The 19,911-nt window shown below is 53.0% G+C and overlaps 1 protein-coding gene across 7 annotated transcripts; it reads right to left on the reverse strand.

The window, feature by feature from the left end:
• Positions 1 to 1,271: 1,271 nt before the first annotated feature.
• TMEM42 (transmembrane protein 42) lies at positions 1,272 to 17,741 on the reverse strand. 7 transcript variants are annotated; one of them, XR_009260988.1, is made up of 6 exons: positions 16,897 to 17,411; positions 15,485 to 15,631; positions 9,488 to 9,678; positions 5,331 to 5,439; positions 3,183 to 3,911; positions 1,272 to 3,004 (listed from the first exon to the last, which is right to left on the reverse strand). XR_009260988.1 is itself a non-coding variant. In XM_058727276.1 (3 exons), the coding sequence occupies exons 1-3, from the start codon at positions 17,720 to 17,722 to the stop codon at positions 14,592 to 14,594; spliced, it is 549 nt and encodes a 182-aa protein (XP_058583259.1). In that variant the 5' UTR covers positions 17,723 to 17,736; the 3' UTR covers positions 14,088 to 14,591. The 7 variants fall into 7 exon arrangements, 1 of the variants encoding a protein (XP_058583259.1); XR_009260984.1 differs by lacking the exon at positions 16,897 to 17,411 and adding an exon at positions 17,462 to 17,741 and having other exon boundaries at positions 1,272 to 3,911; positions 5,331 to 5,363; XR_009260987.1 differs by having other exon boundaries at positions 1,272 to 3,911.
• Between the last annotated feature and the right edge of the window lie 2,170 nt (positions 17,742 to 19,911).

A 19,911-nucleotide genomic window follows, 5' to 3' on the forward strand; every position in this document is an offset into this window, starting at 1 on the left:
AGGTCGCTTAGGAAGGAAGCTTGTGGGAACCATAGGAAAGAGGAGGGCCAGGCAGCGGCCTAGTTCTCAGGCAGCAACTGTGAAGGGCAGTGACTCTTGTCACAGAGAGACCCCCTGTCTGCAGTTAATGACCCACCAGGCCCCAAGGCTAACTGCTCAGAGGGGCTGGTGTTCACATAGCCACCTGTCTTAATCTCAGCTCAGAGCCCTTGGAAGACGTCCCGTGAGGGGGGTGATGGCAGGGCTCTCGCAGTGACAGAGCAACCGGAAAGGCCCGGACCTCCCACACCCAGGCTGTAGCCCTATCCTCTTGGTCCACATCAGCTTTAATATTTATTATTGACAACGTCAGGAGCCCTGGTCAGCTCCGAAGGCCGTTACCTCGCACTCTGGGCAGGCCACAGCCACTTGCCACTTTGGGAGAGCCGTTCTAAGATCACAAGAGGCCTGCCATTTGCTGTCCTAGCCCGGAAGGCAGGCAGACTGCATACCAAAGACTGCACACTGCGGCATCACCCCTGGAGGGCAGTTAGAATAAGGGAAGAGGGTTCCCCGGTCGCTGCTGGCAGGCCCGTGCTCAGAGGGGTGTTGAAGCGCCTGCTCAGGGCCATTGGCCTGAAAGCAGAGGCACCCGGCAACCCCAAAGCCAGTTCTGTCTCTGGCTGTGGGAGACGTGTCACCTGCAGTCAGACTGGCCTCCCCAACACGCGAGCTCCTCTCGTGCTGGCCCTCGGCCACGGGAGAGCCTGTTCTGGGGGCGCAGACGCGTCCGACCCTGAGCTCCCCCCACACCACTGACAGGCGGCCTGCCCTCCGCGGCGGCTGTCGACAGCATAACGCTGTGCTTGCCTCAAACTAACGGGATCGTAACTTGTCCACACATGACAAGGACCACGGGGAGGGAGGCTGGGCGCAAGCTTCCACCTCGTGCTCTGGAATAAAAAGCTCTTTGCTCGACCTTGGTGGCTGGAGTCTCCTGTCTTCGGCAGAAGATCCCGGTCAAGATCTCTGGGCAGTGTCCTCCCTCTTAGGGCAGCTCGAGGGCACCTCTAAGGAGGTCCCTTTTCTCCATTCCCAGTGTGGGACACAAGTGAATGTCACACACAGGCACCAAGTGATGCATGGAGAGTTACTCAGATCTCTCTGGGTCATCTCCTGGGTGGCATTTCCAGCAGAAGGAAAACTTACCTTTCTTTCTTTTTTTTTTTTTTTAATTTTATTATTTTTATTATTTTTTTTAATGTTTATTCATTTTTGAGAGAGAGACCAGGGGAGGAGCAGAGAGAGAGAGAGAGACAGGATCCGAAATGAGTCCCGTACTGGCAGCAGAAAGCCTGATGTGGGGCTCGAACCATGAGATCATGACCTGAGCCAAAGCTGGACGCTCAACCATCTGAGCCAGCCAGGCGCCCAGGAAAAGTTACCTTTCATGCATTTATCGAACAACTACTGTATGCCACGGAAGTGGGCATTTGGGGCAAGAGTGCCCAAGGTTGAGGGGTTTTGACTTTAGAAGCCAGGCCACTGCCCCTGAATGTCATGCAGATTACACACTAAAAGACACTCATTCAACACATGACTCAGCCAGAATGTGTCTGCTAGGGTTACAGCCTCTGAGAGAGGGGCGGGGCGTCCTGAATAAGGCTCAATAAAGAAGCCCGACCAGGGAGACTGAGGGGCTCAGTCGATTGAGCGTCCGACTCAGCTCAGGTCACGATCTCACAGTTCGTGGGTTCGAGCCAGCGTCATGCTCTGTGCTGAGCCTGCTTGGGATTCTTTCTCTCTCTGCCCCTCCCCTGCTTGCTCTCTCTCTCAAATAAATAAGTATTAAAAAAGAGAAAAAAAGAAAGCCCAACCTCTCAAGAGGCCCTTGGCCTGGGAAATTCAGAGGATCAGATGGCTCCCCAAGGGCCCACGTGATGCCCAGCACAAGATACTTTAAGAAACTTGTTGGCAGAAAGAAGAAAATGACCCAGGGGACCACACAGTCATCTTGAAGCAGAGTTTTAATTAAAAGCATATTGATCATCTGAGCAAGTCTCTGGAGGGCACAACACCAAGGAGCACCTCCGGTGAACGAAGAAGGGCTTTCAGTCCACACGAGGAGGTACCTCCTCCCGGGAAGACGAACCTGCCCCCCACCCCAGAACAGACCCCTGCTCAAGGGAAGGGGGACCTGCTGGCCACGGGGTCTCCCTCCCCTGCGCCTGCCCAAGGCTCCCAAGCTGGGCCGGCCCACGCCCTGCAAGAGCCCGTCTGCAGACCTGGGCGCCTCAGGGTGGGCTCCTGAACGGCCTGCTGCCCATGCTTCCAGACCCACTGGGGCACGGGTGGGCAAGGTGGGAGGCTTCAAGTGGGGTGCCCCTTGGGGGGTATCTGCTTTACCCCAAGGTCAGGAAAGGGCACCTTGTTTATTTGTTTTTTAATGTTTATTTTGTTGAGAGAGAGAGAACGAGTTGGGGAAGAGCAGAAGGGAACAGAAGATCCCAAGAGGGCTCTGAGCTGTCAGCACAGAGCCCGATGCGGGGCTCAAACTCGCGAACCTTGAGAACAAGACCTGAGCCAAAATCAAGAGTCAGCCGCTTAACCGACTGAGCCACCCAGAGGCCCCCAAGGGGCACCTTGTTTAAAATGCTCTTCTCCCAGGCTACTCAAAGTTGGAATCCCCTTGACTGACCTGATCTTTCTGCGCCCTGAGGTGGAGGCCCCCAGGGTCCCAAAGGCAGCGTTAGTCCTGGGGAGCAGTGGATGGGGAGGACCCAGGGGTGCTGGAGTAAACGGTACTTGCTTGGCCGAGAGGGGCTGGAGCGTAGAAGATGGAACCGAAGCAGCAGATCCGGCAAATTCACAAGCCGGCCTGGGGCCCCCACCCGTGGCCGTTCCCCCGTGAGGCCTTCCTGCAAAGGGGAGCACATCCCTTCATTCAGTGCAGATTCCCAGCCTCCACCGCTGGGGGCAAGGGCACCGGTCCAGGACGCTGCCTGTACGCACACCTCCAGCTGATCTGCTTGTGGAAAATACTGCATTTCAGGAGCAGTGGACACCTGTGTACAACTTGGATCAGTCTCTGGGAGCGGTTGGGGCCTCCACGAGTCTTGGGGGTGGGGAGGGTCTGGAGACTGGGTTTGTGCTGGAAGATTCCTGGGAGAGGGAGGAAAGGGAGGGAGGGGGTGGGCCCCTACCCGACAGGGTCTGCAGTTTCTCTCATCTCGTTCCGGTGGGTGTCCACTCTGAGGTTCTTCTCACGTCATGGGCTGGATTATAGGTGGATTCAGTGCGTGCTGGGATGGGGACCCCACGCTCTCAGTACAGAAATGCCAGGCGGGGTGAGCAGCGACTGGGGGTGCTGGGAGCCCCACTCCTGGGGCCTCTCCCCTCTCCCTCCTGGTATCCTGCCAACCTGTGCTCAGGGTCCCGGAGAACACCGGGTAAAGCCTAGGGCACCGCCTGCCCACAGGTACCAGCCAGGCGCCTCTGGTAGCTCCCGGACCAATTCCTGGCGAGCACGTCCATCTGACGCACGCATGAGGGGTGGGCATCAGCGTCCACCCCAGTGGCACAAGGGGTTGCCAGCCCAGCCTGGCACCCCCGCCCAGTGTGGCTCCCCAGAGCATCGCAGAACACATGGAGGGTGTGGCCTGTCCGGACGGGCAGGGCGCCCAGGAGGGCCTGTGCACACACTCACCGTGTGACCTGGGACAGATGCTCGCGTTCTGTGCCTCAGTTTCCTCCTCCGTGAAATGGTGATCGTTAAAATGTTTATACCTATTTGGGCATCTTCTATTTTGGAAATTAACTGGGAGTGGCCCGCATCTCTCCCAAACCCTGATTGCGTCCCGGCTGGACATTCTTCCACTTTATGGAAACCAGAGAAAGGGCAAAGCCACTTGAGTTCCTCTTTTATTATTATTCTTTTATGTTTATTTTTGAGAGTGAGAGAGGCAGAGCATGAGTGGGGGAGGGGCAGAGAGAGAGAGAGAGAGGTAAACGCAGAATCGGAAGCAGGCTCCAGGCTCTGAGCTGTCAGCACAGAGCCCAATGTGGGGCTCGAACCCACAAAGTGTGAGATCATGACCTGAGCCGAAGTCGGACGCTTAACCGACTGAGCCACCCAGGCGCCCTGAGTTCCTCTTTGAAAAGCACTTACAACAGTACGTGACACATAGTGCATGCTATATAAATACAAAAATAAATGAGCAGAGGGCCCTAATGTAGACTTTTGATGTAATCTCTAAAAAAAGGCTGTACAGGGGCGCCTGGGTGGCTCAGTCAGTTGGGCAGCTGACTTCGGCTCAGGTCACGGTCTCGCGGTCCGTGAGTTCGAGCCCCGAGTCGGGCTCTGTGCTGACAGCTCGGAGCCCGGAGCCTGTTTCAGATTCTGTGTCTCCCTCTCTCTCTGACCCTCCCCCGTTCATGCTCTGTCTCTCTCTGTCTCAAAAATAAATAAACGTTAAAAAAAAATTTTTTTTTAAATAAAATAAAAAAGGCTGTACAGGCAAGTGCAGGACTAAAATGACACTTGTCACAAATCTCTGAACCCGTGGCCTGGGTTCGACCACACTCCTCCCCCTTCTGTCCAGAGCATGAAAGTTCTTTGCAAACTCCATCAGGCCTGGTGAAAACCACAGTCACGCTTCCCTCTGTCTCCTGAATATTAAAGACACCAGTTTATGGGGCGTCTGGGTGGCTCAGTCAGTTTAGTGTCCGACTCTTGGTTTCAGCTCAGGTCATGATCTCACAGCTTCGTGGGCTCGAGCCCTGAGTCGGGCTGTGCACTGCCAGCTCGGAGCCTGCTTGGGATTCTCTCTCTCTGCCCCTCCCTCACGCTGCGTCTGTCTCTCAAAATAAAGAAATAAACTTAAAAAAAAATTATGTATATATATAAAGGTACCAGTTTGTTAAATTCGGGCTTTTACAATATGCCACAGTTCCTGAAGCCTGTTTTGGAGGTCATTTGGTTTTAATGTATAAGGAGCCTCAAAAGACAGTGCGGCCTGGGCCTCCAGGGTCCTGTCAGGCAGCGCGGCTGGACGACACGGTCCACCTCTCCTGATTCAGAGGGAACGAGCGCCACCCCACGCCTGGGAGTGGTCAGAAGGGACACAAATACACGGGAGAGAGCCGGACAGAGGGTCCGGCTGAAGAGGGACACACACACCATCTTAACTGAGGACCCAGGCACCTCTCTTCTCTGGCTGCAGGTGCCCTCCTGTCCCGCCTAGTGGCCCACCCCACCTGTCCCTGCCCTGTGCCTCCAGGCCCCATGCTGATGACAGAGCAATTCAGGGAAAGGGAGGTGGAAGGTGAGGCTGAGCCCCAGTGATACTCACACTTTCAGAAATCCCAATGGACGATTCTAGTTTCTGCAAAACAAAGCAAATCCCTCTTCCAGGTGTGCTGGGCAGCCTCCTGCCTGTGGAACGCCCCGGTGCCTCGCTTCTAAACAAAATGCAGGAAAAGTGGTGAATGTCACCTCTGAGGTTAGGTTACAAGGAGCCTTCAGCTTCCACCCTGGGTGCGGCCACCCTCGCTCTCGGCTCTGATGGGCCGACGCCTGGTAGGGGCCTGTCCTGGGGAGAGGCCCACGGGGTGAGAGACCGAGGCCTGCCGCAGCGGCGTACAGGCAGTCTGGGCCGGGGTCCCCCCCTCACTCCCCCCCCGAGAGGCCTGCAGGCCGTGAGGGGCCTTCATGGAGTCCTGGTGAGAAGCCACAGGGTTGTGGTTTGAAAGCACTGCCCTCGCAGGTAATTTGTTGCGGGGCAGCAGGAAACTGACGCCCTAACTGCTGCATCCAGTTTCCCCCGCCCGCAGTGGGAGCCCTAGTTAGACAGTCGCGACCAGAAGCCCCAGCTGGTGGCCGTGGCTCCACAGCCAACCCAGCAGGCCCGCTCGCTGTCACACATTTCTCACGGTGAAGGAGCAGTAGCGGTAACGGGGCACCTGACAGGGGAAAGTCGTCGGGCCCCCAGCAGAGGATCTCGGAGGTCAGCTGGGGTTCAGAGATTCCCAACCTCGTGACCTCATCTTCTGTCACCTAAACTTGGACGTGACTCTTGCGACACCTGGGCGTTCTGGTTGCTCCTGCTTGGCTCACAGCCTGCAGGGCTGGGCTTGGCGGACGTCCCGAGGGAGCACTGCGCCAGGAGTCAGTAGAATGGACTCAACCACCGCCTTGCTGGGCAGCCTTGGGCCACTGGCCCCATCTCTCTGGGCTGGTTTCCTCATCTCTGAAGCAAGCAGAGTGGGCTTAGCCCGCTGCTTCCCAAATCCCAACGCTGGTGAGCGCCACCCGGGAACAGGCCACCAACGGGCCCCGGCCATGTCAAGCACTGTAGCGGGAACTTGTTATATGCGGCCGAACCTCCTAAGAACCCCCCAAAATGAGACGACCGAGCCTCCAGTCGCCAGAATGTGCCAGCTTGGGGGGGGGGGGGGGAAGGAACAGGCACTTCTTTCCGTGGACACGGAAAGACCCGGCGGTCAGGGCGGGTCAGCAGCCTCTAACTGGGATGAGCCGGCCGGCCGTGGGGAACGAGAGCCCCCACCGTTTACAGAGCACACGCTCACAGCTGCCTGGCAGAGGGAACACTTCAGACTCACCCAGCGATGGACACTCGTCGGCCGGCCACCCACATGCAAGCACAACCACGTGGCTAGAGTCCCCGCGGGCCCCTGGAGAGCGTTCTCAGTGTGGCCGGGGCTCCCTGGAGTCTAGAGGCCTGCGAGTCTTTGCACAATAATCCCAAGAGCTGCCTCTTTCTGGTCATCCCCTCAAGGGTACAGTGATGTGGCTCAGAGTCCACACTGCCATCGGCTTTAAGAAACTGCCACTGCACATGGGGACAGTATCAAAGAAGAACACCCGTTTTGTGAAAAGCCTGTGGAAATATTCCTGCCTTTTTCATCTCCGTATCTGAGTGAGGTCAGATTTTCTTCATATATTTCAACCAGAAAAAAAAATGCATCTCAAGGACTGAATGCAGGGGGCGCCCGGGTGGCTCAGTCGGTTAAACATCCGACTCTTGGTTTCAGCTCAGGGCGTGCGTGACCCCACAGTTCGTGAGTTCGAGCCCTGAGTTGTGCTCTGTGCTGACGGTGCGGACCCTGCTTGGGATTCTCTGTCTCCCTCTCTCTCTGCCCCTCACCCACTCTCTGTCTCCCTCTCTCTCAAAAATAAACATTTTAGGGCGCCTGGGTGGCGCAGTCGGTTAAGCGTCCGACTTCAGCCAGGTCACGATCTCGCGGTCCGTGAGTTCGAGCCCCGCGTCAGGCTCTGGGCTGATGGCTCAGAGCCTGGAGCCTGTTTCCGCTTCTGTGTCTCCCTCTCTCTCTGCCCCTCCCCCGTTCATGCTCTGTCTCTCTCTGTCCCAAAAATAAATAAAAAACGTTGAAAAAAAAAAAAATTAAAAAAAAAAAAATAAACATTTTAAAAAACACAACTGAATGCAAAAGCAATTGGGAAAATCCAGCTGAATTCTACTAAGCCAGATATTAACAAGATTTACAGAAGTGTAAAACAATGCTACTCTCTTCTCTACATTTTAGGCTTCCAAAAAAATATAGCTGTTTTTCATAAAAATACGTTATTTATATAATGGGCGGAGAATTTATTATTCTTCTCTCAGAAGAAAATAAATATTTTTTTAAACTTCTCAGTTTATGGAGCACCTGGGTGGCTCAGTCAGTTGAGCATCCAACTTCAGCTCAGGTCATGATCTCACAGCTTGTGAGTTCGAGCCCCGCGTCGGACTCTGTGCTGACAGCCCGGAGCCTGGAGCCTGCTTCGGATTCTGTGTCTCCCTCTCTCTCTGCCCCTTCCTCCCTCGCATTCTGTCTCCATCTCTCTCAAAAGTAAATAAACATTAAAAATAATTTACCTTCTCAATTTACATTTCTGAAATGGTAAAAATTTGCAGGTAGAAACGTCATAACCACAAGCTGACTGGGGTCTTCAATAATTTGTAAGTGTGTAAAGGAGACATGAAACCAAGCTGCCTGAGTACCGCTGCTCTGGGCAAACGGAGTTTCGTGAACCGAGTGGACTTTGGTGACCAGCCCTCCTGTCTGCCCAGGACTGAGGGTTTCCTGGGACACAGCACGCTTAGTCCTAAAACCAGGAATGTCCGGGGGGAACTGGAATAATTTGCTCACCCAAACTGAAGCCCAGCCAGAAGCAGGGGGGGACCTTCTGTGTAAACACCATTGGCAGCTGGGGAAGCTGAGGCTGGGAGAGGCGGGGCCACTGGGAGAGGCTGGGTTCTAAGCTCAGGTCAGACCTGAAAACCTGCCTTCAAGGGGCACCTGGGTGGCTCAGTCGGTTAAGCATCCAGCTCTTGATCTCAGCTCAGGTCTTGATCCTGAGTCCTGAGTTCAAGCCCCGAGTTGGGCTCTGTGCTGGGCACGGAGCCTACTTAACCTGCACTCAGAATAGACATCGGCAAATGTGTATTTCTTGACAGTTTTGACGGGTTGACCAGGAATAGCACTGTCACGACCGGAACAACACTATTGTGTGGTTCAGATGCCAGCTGGGGGAGAAAACCTAAAACCTGCCGAACAATTGGTGAACGGTACAAGGCAGCATCAGTGAGGCACCGGCCCAATGCCCACCCCCAAGGCTCCTCACCTGCCTTCTGGTTCCTGGGGCCCCAAGATCTGCAGCCTTCCCCCCCCCCCCAGCTGCCTCCCCAGCTGCCTCCCCTTCCGGGGAGGCCTCAAGGCCTCCTCTGCCCCGAATTCCCAGGTTTAATTTTCTGCTCAACGTGGATGACTCTCCTGTGCCCCCTGCTCTCCGTGCCCTCCCTGATCTCCCTGAGGGAACCGGGCCTCCCTCTTGTGAAACACTTTGCCGGGGCCTCTGCCACACGTGTCGTGTCACGTGTCCCCATCTGCTTTGCTGCTACCTGCTTAGCCCTTGCCGGGCTCTGCCTCAGATGGAAGGGCTCACTTGCCGTGGGCGACCTGGGGCAAGCGGCTTCACCTGTTTGTCCCACTGGGAAGAGGCAGGAGCCACTGCCAACTCTGCCAGCTATCGGAGATCCTGGGGTGTTTTAGAATGATTTTTTTAAATGTTTTATTATTTTTGAGAGAGCGCAAGCAGGGAAGGGGCAGAGAGAAAGGGGGACAGAGGATCCGAAGCAGGCTCTGTGCTGAGAGCGGCGAGCCCAACGCAAGGGCTTGAACTCACGAGCCCTGAGATCATGACCTGAGCCGAAGTCGGTCACTTAACTGACTGAGCCACCCAGGTGCCCCTTGAATCCTTTTATTTAGGAATCAAAGAGATTCCAGACAGGATGGAAAGTGATCAATACCCACTGTAAAAACTAAGTCTCTCCCACCCCAGACCCTCAGGCCCTCTCTCCAGAGGCCACCAGTATAAAGTATCTTTCCAGTTTCCTCTGCCATAGACATTGACTGCCATAAGCGGGATCTTTCTCAACATCCCATCCTGTACGAGCTCTCTTTTCCTTCCCCCGCTAAAACATACCTTGGAGTTGATTTCTTAACCATCCAAGTAGATGTCATTCTCTTCAGCGGCCACTACTGCCTCTGGGTGGGCCTTGAAGTTGTTCCAGACCTCATACATCACTTCCTCGCACACGTCTTTGCACTTGCGGGTGACAACATCTGTGACATAAATCTTCCAAAGTCAACTGCTGGGTCACAGGATACATACACCTGGAATTTCAGTACATGCTGAAAGAGCCTTCCAGAGACTGTGCCAGTGGCTCCCATAAAAAGATGGGAAGATGCCTTTAAAAACCAACCAACCAACCAAACCCTGGCCACTCCCAAACTTTTCATTGTGGCCAGTCTGATAGATAGATGGATGGATGGATGGATAGATAGATAGATAGATAGATAGATAGATAGATAGATAGATAAGCAATCTCAATGTTGTTTCAATTTTACTCCATTACCACCGCCCGCCCCTCCCCCCCCCCATCACAAGTAAGACTGAGTATCTTTTCATAGAATACTCTCGGCTACCTAATACTGTGCCCTTATCTTTTGGAGTGTGGGTCACGTTCCTATAGATCCACAGGAGCTCTTTTTAGACTTCAGAATATTCATTACCTTCTGACTCTGAGTTTTGCTACACATCCATTTTTTTTTTTTTTTAACTTTTATGGAGTCAGTTTATCTTTCCCTTTGTTTCTGGGTGTCCTGTTTCCTTGGAAACATCTTCGCGCCAAGATTACTTTTCACACACGCCTTCATTTTCCTCTCCTTTACAGTTTCATCTTTGACCCTTCTGGAATTTATGGCAGAATAAGGCATGAGGTATGAACCCTGCTTTATTTTTCTCTAAATAGTAACCAGGTGTCTCAATGTCGTGAACGGCACGATCTCTTTTAGGAACATTTAACCATGCCTACCACCATTACCCAGGTCCCTGGAATGATGTGACCTTCAAGAGGCGTTGGAAAAACAAATGCAGTGCTGCTCCTGTGAGCCCACAGAGGCATTGCACGCCAGACCACTGCAAGGTGGGTGGTGAGGTTACTGGACCAAGCCCTACGGAAAGGGAGCCTCACACAGCACAAACCCCCTCCCACCCCCACCCCAACGCTGGAGACCAGTCCTTTACAGGATAGATGTTTTGCAAGTATTGTCAGCCTCTGGCATGCCTTTCTCTTTTCTCCTCACTGTGGTCTTATTTTGCGTTTCCCTATTACCAGTGAGATTGACGCGTTGTGTCTGTTTATGAGCTGTTCAATCTTCGTCTTCTATGAATTATCAATTCATACGCCTTGCCCAGTTTTCTCTTGAGGTGTCCTGTCTTTTTCTTAATGACTTAAAGTTTGGGGAACTTTGAGAAAAGAACTTCTACGAGCCCCTTCCAACCACGTCCAGCCACCTACCTGGCTCTCTGCCCACGGACGGCCGTTCCTGACCTCTGCAGTGAGATGTCCGCATTCCTTGCTAAGCCAAACCTCACTTGAGCATCGGACCCCAGCTCACCAGCTCCAGCTTGGGCTCAGTGCTCTTTTTTTTTTTTTTTTTTTTTTTTTTAATTTTAGGTTTATTTTATTTATTTTGAGAGAGAGAGAGAGAGAGAGAAAGAGGGAGGGAGGGAGAGACAGTGTGAGTGGGGGAGGGGCAGAGAGAGAGAGAGACAGGGAGAATCCCAAGCAGGCTCCATGGTTAGTGCAGAGCCCAATGTGCAGTTCAAACTCACGAACCATGAGATCATGACCCCAGCTAAAATCAAGAGCTGGATGCTTAACCAAATGAGCCACCCAGGTGCCCCTAGGCTCACTGTTCTTTAAACAGCTCCCCCTCCTGGGGCACCTGGGTGGCTCAGTCGGATGGGCATCTGACTTTGGCTCAGGTCATGATCTCACCGTCTGTGGGTTCGAGCCCCACATCGAGCTCTGTGCTGACAGCTTGGAGCCCGGAGCCTGCTTTGGATTCTGTGTCTCTCTCTCGCTCTGCCCCTCCCCGACTCAAGCTCTGTCTCTGTGTCTCTCTCCACAATAAATAAATACTAAAAAAAATTTTTTTAAACAGTTCCTTCCCTGCACCTTCAGTCTTCTCACTGATAGATCACTGCCATTAGCCTACCTAAATATGCTATTTCTCCTCTCACAACCAAAAATAAAACCAAACAACCCTCCCTCTCTTGTCCCCATCTTCCCTGCCATCTACTGCCCCTTTGTAGGAAAACTTGTTGAAAGAGCCTTCACCACTAGCTGTCTCTAATTCCTCCTCCTACCACTCCCTCTCTTCTCTGTTTTGCCCTGTTTTTTCAATTGCGGACAGATACACATTAACGTAACGTTTGCCAGTTTCAAGGTACAATTCAGTGGCATTAAGTACATCCACAATGTTGTGCAACAATCACTACCATCCGTCTCCATAACTTTTTTGAACAGAAGCTCTGTCCCCATTAAACACTAACTCCCCACCCTCCCTCCTCCCAGTCCTTGAGCAGCCCCCAGTGTACTTCCTGCCTCTATGAATTTGCCTGTTCTGGATGCCTCACATAAGTGGGATCATACAATATTTGTCATTTTGCGTCTGGCTTATTTAACTTAGCAAAATGTTTGCAAGGCTCATCTTCGCTGTAGCCCCTGTGTTACATCTTCATTCCTTTTTTTTTCTTTTTAATGTTTTTATTTATTTTTGAGAGAGACAGAGCATGAGCAGGGGAGGGGCAGAGAGAGGGGAGAGACACAGAATCGGAAGCAGGCTCCAGGCTCTGAGCTGTCAGCACAGAGCCCGAGGTAGGGCTTGAACCCACCCCGCGAGATTGTGACCTGAGCAGAAGTTGGACGCTTAACTGACGGAGCCACCCAGGCGCCCCGATCTTTGTTCCTTTTTAAGGCTGAATAACCTGTTGTATGTATACACCATATTTTGTTTGTCCATCCTTCTGCTGCTGGGACATTTGAATTGTTTCCACCTTCTGATGACTGTTAGTGTTGCTATGAACATTGGTATACAAGTAGCTGTTTGAGTCTCTGCTTTCAGTGCTTTGGGGTATCTCCCTAGACCTGGAATTGCTGGACTCACACAATTGTTCAGCTTTTTGGGGAACTGCCAATATGGTGGCTGTTACCATATTACATTCCCGCCAGCAACGCACAAGGGCTCCAATTTCTCCACTGTCACCAATGCTTGTCATTTTCGGTTTTGCTCGTTTCATTTTTGGTTTTGTGGTAGCCGTCCTAACGGGCACGAGGTGGCATCTCACTGTGGTTTAGATTTGCAGTTCCCTAGTGGCTCATGATGCTGAGCGTCTTTCACGGGCCTCTTGGCCATTTGTAGATCTCCTTTGGAGAGATGCCTGTTCAAGTCCTTCGCCTGGTGACAAGGAAGCGTCCACACGTTCACTCTTTTGCACGCAGAGATCCAGTTTTCCCAGCACCGGTTGTGGAAAAGGCTGCCTTTTCCCATTGAATGGTCTTGACATTTCAATGTCAAGTCTTCTCAAATGGCTTATTTCTGGGTTCTCTATTCTGTACCCTTGGTTCCTGTCCGTATGCCAGTTACTATACCGTTTTCATTATGCAGCGTTGCTGTAAGTTGTGGAATCAGGGATGTGTAAGTCCTCCAACCCTGCTGTCCTTTCTCAAGACTGTTTGGGCTACCTGGGGGTCCCTTGAGGGTTGATACGAATTTTAGGATGGGCTTTCCTATTCCTGCAAAACACCAAGCATGGAAGCAGGGCTGGACACAGTGGACTCGAGAACTGTTGGGATGCGAATATTTGGGGCAACTCAAACACGGTAGGTGCAGGGGGACTAAGGAGGCACCGAGAGAGAACTGGAGAGCTGGGCTAATGCCAGATCCCACTCAGTAGGAGCCACAAAACAATGTTAGGAAGCACATCTGTCACCCGTGCAATGAGCAATAGAGGAGGGCAGTGAGGGTGCTATGCGGGCGGGAAGGAGGGGACAGCCTCGTTCCCCAACCGCGCCCCCCCCCCCCCCCCCCCCCCCCCCCCCCCCGGCCAACCACCAAGTCCCTCTCCACTGCAGGGAATGTCTGAAGAAGACGTGGAGGTGGTCAGCCTCAGGAGAGCTGAAGGGGGCGCTGGGACACCAGGGGAGCCCCCCAGAGAACTCGAGCAGGTGAGCATCGCACGTGAAGCTATGCACAAGAGAAGGTGAGGCAGCACACAGGCCGCGCTGAACTAGGAATTACACACTGTGTAAGAAACAAACAAGTCACGGGGATCTGGGAAAGAAAACCAAAGGACAGACGGGGCCTAAAGGGGAAATGGGGGTGTGGGAGCAGCAGCTGGGCCAGTTTCCTTTCCTAACAAGTAAAATAACACTAGGTCCCCAGAGGAAGGTCAAGTTTTCCTCCTTGTGTACCAAGAAAATGGACAGACCCTCCTGAACGTGAAGGGCACCAGCCTGGGTGACATCAGGAAGGAACCGTGTGCTCCAGCTCACAGATAACAGAGCGCATGGGCCCCAGGCCCGGGGCGGGGGGGGGGGGGGCGGGAGGCGGGGGCAGGAGCTCTTAACTCCATTCCAAGAACTGCAGCTCACCTAGGCTGCTCCCTCGCACTCCAAAAAATTAGGAAAGGAGGGGCGGGGGAAAGGCAGGAAAGAATAAAGATTTCACACCTGTTCCTTTTGACTGACAAAAACAAGTGTTTATTAATCCAGTTTTCCTTCCCTTGCCGTACTGCAGAAGGGCCACACAGGTGTCCTGATACATCGGCGTGAAGCCGTCAGAAAGCTCCACCAGCAACGGATTCCAATGCGACGCGACAGGACAACGATTACAGCGTGGTCTCAAGTCCATACACCAAGCAGACCAACCCCGGGGTCTCCAGCATCTGCCAAGGGGCACTGGGTGGGCCCAGGAGCGTGAGAATCAAAAGCACTGTGCAGGTGTCATCAGGGCTCCGGGCAGAACACAACTGTGGATGTCCTTCCTGATCCAGAAGCTCCGGCTGGCCACACTCCAGGCTGCTAGGGCAGAGGCCTGCTTCCCTTGGGGCCGCCTTCCTCTGGCTGACGCTCAGATGGCTGCACGCCCAGATCACCCTGGGAAGTGGTCCCCACACGCCAGCCCGTTCCTCGGGCCGCCACGTTGTCTCTCCAGCCGGTCCGTCCAGTCAACCGATGTCACTGTTGCTTGTGTGGAGGGGCCTTCCCGCTTGGTGGCAGCTTCCTGTGGATCAGGCTGAGTCCGCACAGGATGAGGAACACACCTCCCCACCACAAGACCTCCTGGCACTCTCCATACAACACAAAGCCCAGGAAGGCCTGTGGGACAGAGACCGCTGTGAGGCCAAGTAGACACGTGCCCGCAGGACTTGACCATGGCGGGCAGGCACAACCTCACTCCCCCCGTGCCTGACTTCCCTCCTGGCGCAGGAGGAAAGGTCTGGAGCTGGAGGTCTGGAGCCTGAAACCCAGCTGTCACCTTCCGCAAGGCACTATCCATTTCTGGCTCGCCCGGAGAGGTGGGGGGAGTGTACCTTCCTTGCAGCATTGACCCCGAGCAAAGTGCGCAAGAAAGATTCGCAGAGGCCAGCAGCGAAGGCCCAGCACACAGCCGGTGCCTGGTGTTTGCTGATCCAAACAGGCCTGCCACGTCCTCCCTCCCTCGACGGCAGGACTGACTGGGCTCAGCCCCACCTGGTTGACATCAGGCTGTCGGAGGAAAGAGCGTCCACCCTCCACGTCTCACGCTCAAGTTTACAGACCCCTAGGAGACAGCTTGCACAGAGGTTACAGAGACATCAGCATGAGGGCTGCAGCCTGAAGGGGCAGCAGGCAGGTGGGCTTTTTTTTTTTTTTTTTTTACACTTGGCCTTCACTCCCAGCTAACACTTGAGGATTCTACCAAGTTCGAGATCAGAGGAGAAGCCACCAGGGCTCAAGCCACAGCCCAATCTCTGCTTCAGCTCTTGTCTTTCCTCCTATCTGGGAGGGTGGGTTCCCCAACTCACCCAGGACCCTCCCAGAACCCAGGTTTGGGACAGGGGTACTGACTGTACCCGCAGGCTACTCACCGAGCTGAGGATGTTTGAAAAAGTCACCGTGACAGATGCAATGGCCGAAGACATGGAGAAACTGAGGCCCCGGCTAAAGAACGTCCACATGAGAGAATTGGTGGTGGCCATCACGATAATGCCTAAGATGCAGAAGACCACGTTCACCTGCGGGAGAGAGTGTCACTGCAGCCGCACTCGGCCAAGGCAGACCCGCAGCCTTCCTCCCAGCACACCCAGGGCCCTGATGGGCAGCAGCTGGGCCCCTACTGAGATCCCACCAGAGCCTGGGTGGGCCGTTCCTGAGCTTTCCTGCACAAGACTTCACTTAACGCTGTGCTCGGCACACCCGTTTTATAGCTGAAATAAACCCCGAGGAGACTTCTTCAGCCAACTTGCCGGCCATGTGTCCTTGGGAAGAGTGAACTGCTAAGCCATAACCAGTACTTTCTCTGGAACACCAGTCACTTGTTGGCGCTAAAACATGAGTGCGAGACAGCCAAGCAGTTATCAGTCAGTATGTCGTATGAGTAAACCAGGGGCAGAGTCCTCACTTCCTGGGATCAGGTAAAGCATGAATTAGCCCATGCCCCGCCACCCCACCCCATCCCATGCAGGCTACAGGACACTCAGGCCAGTCCCGCTGGGCATCCTCGAGCTTTTTTTTCACTCTGTGCCAGGCCCTGTGCCAAGCGTTTCGAGTACATTCTCATTTATTCCTTACCTTTACTTTACAGATAAAGAACCTAAGGCATTACATACCCTGCCTATAGAGCCAAAGGCTGGTGGTAGTCACCAAGATTCAAACTCAGGCAGTGTGGCTCCATGCTCTTAATCAGGACACAGCCCTGCTGTGGGAAGGGAAGCCACCACCGACTTGACTACTGATCCCAGACATCACTGGGAGAATCCGCGGCCTTTTTTTCTTTTGCTTTCCCTTTTTTTTTTTTTTTTTTTTAAAGGCGAGAGCCTGGAGGAGAGGATCTTAAATTAAGCCTCCTACACAAAGAATATGTAAGACACCCTTGCTTGATTTTGAGTTAGAAACCTTCCTGCAAACAGAGCTGCTTCCTCTGGGGTGGCCATCCAAATATCAGGCTCTTATTTCTAAAACAGTTTTCCAGCTGCTGAAAAAAAGAGTGTCTTAAGGAAAAGGGTGTCTTTGTATAATTTTCACAAAAGCACTCTTTGTGCCAGTGGCAGTCTGCTTATATAGTCACTAAGGCCTGGTGCACAACTAAAAAGACTAGAAAACCTCATGGTTCAGAGTCACTCATCCAACTTTGGATCACTTCAAGAATTACACCCAACAGAACACTAACTTCAAGCATAGTGGTTCCCACTGGATTGGCCCTAAACAGGCTTACCGGCCCCCTGATCCCCCCCACCCCCCCCAAGAATCAGTCTGTAGGCTCTCCAGGTAAGGACCTAACCCTGGGTTGCAGATGCGATGAAATCCCTCCAGCAGCAGAGGAGAGCCTGTGACTTGGGATGGGAGGGGCAGAGATACACTTCAGCAGGCGTGGGGAGGCAGTTTAGGAGTTCTCGGCATCAGGGATGGGAATGTCCAAAATGTTTCTCTGTCCTCTCATGTCTAGGTGTCCCAAACTCCCAATTTTCCGGGCAGCAGGGTATATACTGGTCAAAACACCCGTTAATTACGGAGTAAAGACGGGCAACAGGCTTCTCACCTTGAGTTACGAGGAGAGAAACGTCCAGGCATAAGGGGCTTAAAATGAGAGGTAGAGAGTGGATGCAGGAAAGCGAACTAACCCAGTCGGAGGGCAGAGTTTAGGTCCCTGGTAGGGAAGAGGCTCAGGTCTCTTACCGCCTACACGGGACGAGGATTTGAGGTGATTTAGAATAGAAGGATGCTCCCCCGCCCCAGCTGACTGCAGCGCTCGGCAGCTGACCTGGCGAACAGACCCCGCCCCCCCAGCGCCCCCCATCCGCCCGGACCCACCCGCCCGCCTGCCGCAGCGGCGCCCCGGGCTCGACCTCGCTGCCGAAGGCCAGCTTGGCGGAGGCGGCGGCCAGCGCCCCGAACGCGCCGGCGCACAGGCAGTTGAACACGCCCCAGAAGCGGCGCCGCATCGCGCCGGCCTGGAGGTGCGGGGGGAACTCCGCGGGGGCGTCGGGGTAGGAGGCTGGGCACACGGCACCGCCTGGGGACTGTGGCCTCTCAGCCATGGTGCCCGCTGCCACCTCTCCCGGCTCCTGGGGCACCAGCCACCGGCAGAACCGAGCGCGCGCCGCCATTGGGCGGTGGCCTCACGTGACGTGACGCTCACGTGAGCAGGGCAGCCAACTAGGACGCGGGGAGGGCCTCAGAGGGGCAGGGCAGGGGCGGGGTCGGGGACCGGGGCGGGGCGGAGACTAGGGAGCCTGGGTGGGGTGGAGGGCAGCCAGCCTCCGGCGTTGAGTTTAGGTTAACCCGGGAGCTGTCCGGGCCTGGCGTCTGAAGCCTCGGCGGTACTGTGTGGTTGCTGTTATAGAATTAACTATCCATGACCCGGCAGTTTCAATCCTTGCCAGAGTGTTGCCCAGCTTCGGCTTTCCCTGGGAATTTGTTAAGAATGCCCAATCCAGGCCCCGCCCAACTGCCATTGAATCATAATCTGCATTTCAACAGGAGCCCCAGGAGATTGACCTGCACCTTCCAGATTGAGGCGCAAAGTGGAAAATCTCCTCAGCAGAGGGCGCTAGAGATCTCCACGACTCAGGAAGAAGGCGAGCTCGGGTTAGGGTTTTCTGACAAATCAAAAGGCGCCGATGGATTTTGAATATAGAGTAAATCATCTATATTCACTCCAGATAACCAGGATTAACATTACTTCTAATCTCCTATGCACTTAAATGTTTAAATATTATTAGAGTACTTTCTATGCATAGTTTTATATATAGCACGTTAAAAAGTTTATGTAATCTGTATGAGCCTTTTTTATTTAGTATGATTTCACACTGAACTGTTCAGTAGTATTTTTTTTTCCATTCAGAAAGTTTTTCATGAAGTCCTTCCTTGCCCCCCTCTCTCACAGGGGGGTTTGTTTTGTGGCTCAAATTAAGGCAAAGATAAACCTGATAACTACTATTTATAGGCTGAATTGTGTCCCCCTCCCCACCCCAAAAAGATACGTTTAAGTCTTAATCCTCCACACCTATGAATGTGACCTTTACTGGAAATGGAATCCATTGCAGATGTAAACAAATTAAGAAGTCATTAGCATGAGCGCTAATTTCACTGGTGTCCTTATAAGAGACAGAGTCACAGGGAGAACACCATGTGATAAGGGAGGCAGATTGGAGTGATGCATCTACCAGCCAAGGAATGTCAGGGGCTGCTGTCAATACCTCGAGCTAAGAGAAAGGCATGGAACAGATGCTCCCTCAGAGAGAACGGCCTTGCCACACCTTGATTTCGGGACTTCTAGCCTCCAGAAATGATGAATCAATTTGTTTTCAGCCCCCAGTTTGTGGTAATTTCTTCTAGCAGCCCCCAGACATTCCTATAGGTGAGTGAGTTGAGACCCAAGCCTCTTTAGTACCAGCTTCAATATTCCAACCCTTCTCCACCTTCAGGGCGTTCTCAGTTTCTACTCTCTACCTTACACAGAATTTTATAATTCAGATTTTATTTTTAATCTCTTCACCCAGCGTGGGGCTTGAACTCACAGCCACAAGGCCAAGAGTTGCATCCTCCATCAGCCGAGCCCGCCAGGTGCCCCCTGCATGAATTTTAATTCCTTTTCTGTTTCTGGCTCTCAAGGATTTACTATTACTCCTTGAGAATTCAACTAGGCACTAATTTTTTTTTAATGTTTTTATTTATTTTTGAGACAGAGAGAGACAGAGCATGAGCAGGGGAGGGGCAAAGAGAGAGGGAGACACAGAATCCGAAGCAGGCTCCAGGCTCTGAGTTGTCAGCACAGAGCCCGACACGGGGCTCGAACCCACGGACTGTGAGATCATGACCTGAGCTGAAGTCGGACGCTTAACCACCCAGGCGCCCCTAAGCATTAATTTTTTTAATTGTTTTTCCTTGGCTTTATTGAGGTATAATCTACAAACCATAAAATGAAACCATTTTGAATATAGTTTAATTTTTAGTAAACTTACAGAGCTTTGCAATCATCACAACAAACCAAATCATTTCCCCCCTATCAAAAAGTTTCCTCCTGCCCATACGGTCACCCGCTCCCATCCCCAGCCAACAGCAACCGTGGGTTTGCCTTCTATCTCTATAATGTTGCCTTTTCTGGACCTTTCCCATAAATGGAATCATATAGTATACGATCTTTGGGGTTTGTCTTCTTTCACTTTTTGAGGTTCTTTATGTTGTGGCATTTGTCAGTTTGCCTCTTTTTTATTGCTGAGTATCGTGTTCTATGTAACAAATGCTCAGTATCATTAGTCATTAGGAGAACGTTTACATGATGAGCCACTGCACC

The sequence above is a fragment of the Neofelis nebulosa genome, chromosome 4 (assembly GCF_028018385.1).
Source record: "Neofelis nebulosa isolate mNeoNeb1 chromosome 4, mNeoNeb1.pri, whole genome shotgun sequence".
NCBI classification, from domain to species: domain Eukaryota; kingdom Metazoa; phylum Chordata; class Mammalia; order Carnivora; family Felidae; genus Neofelis; species Neofelis nebulosa.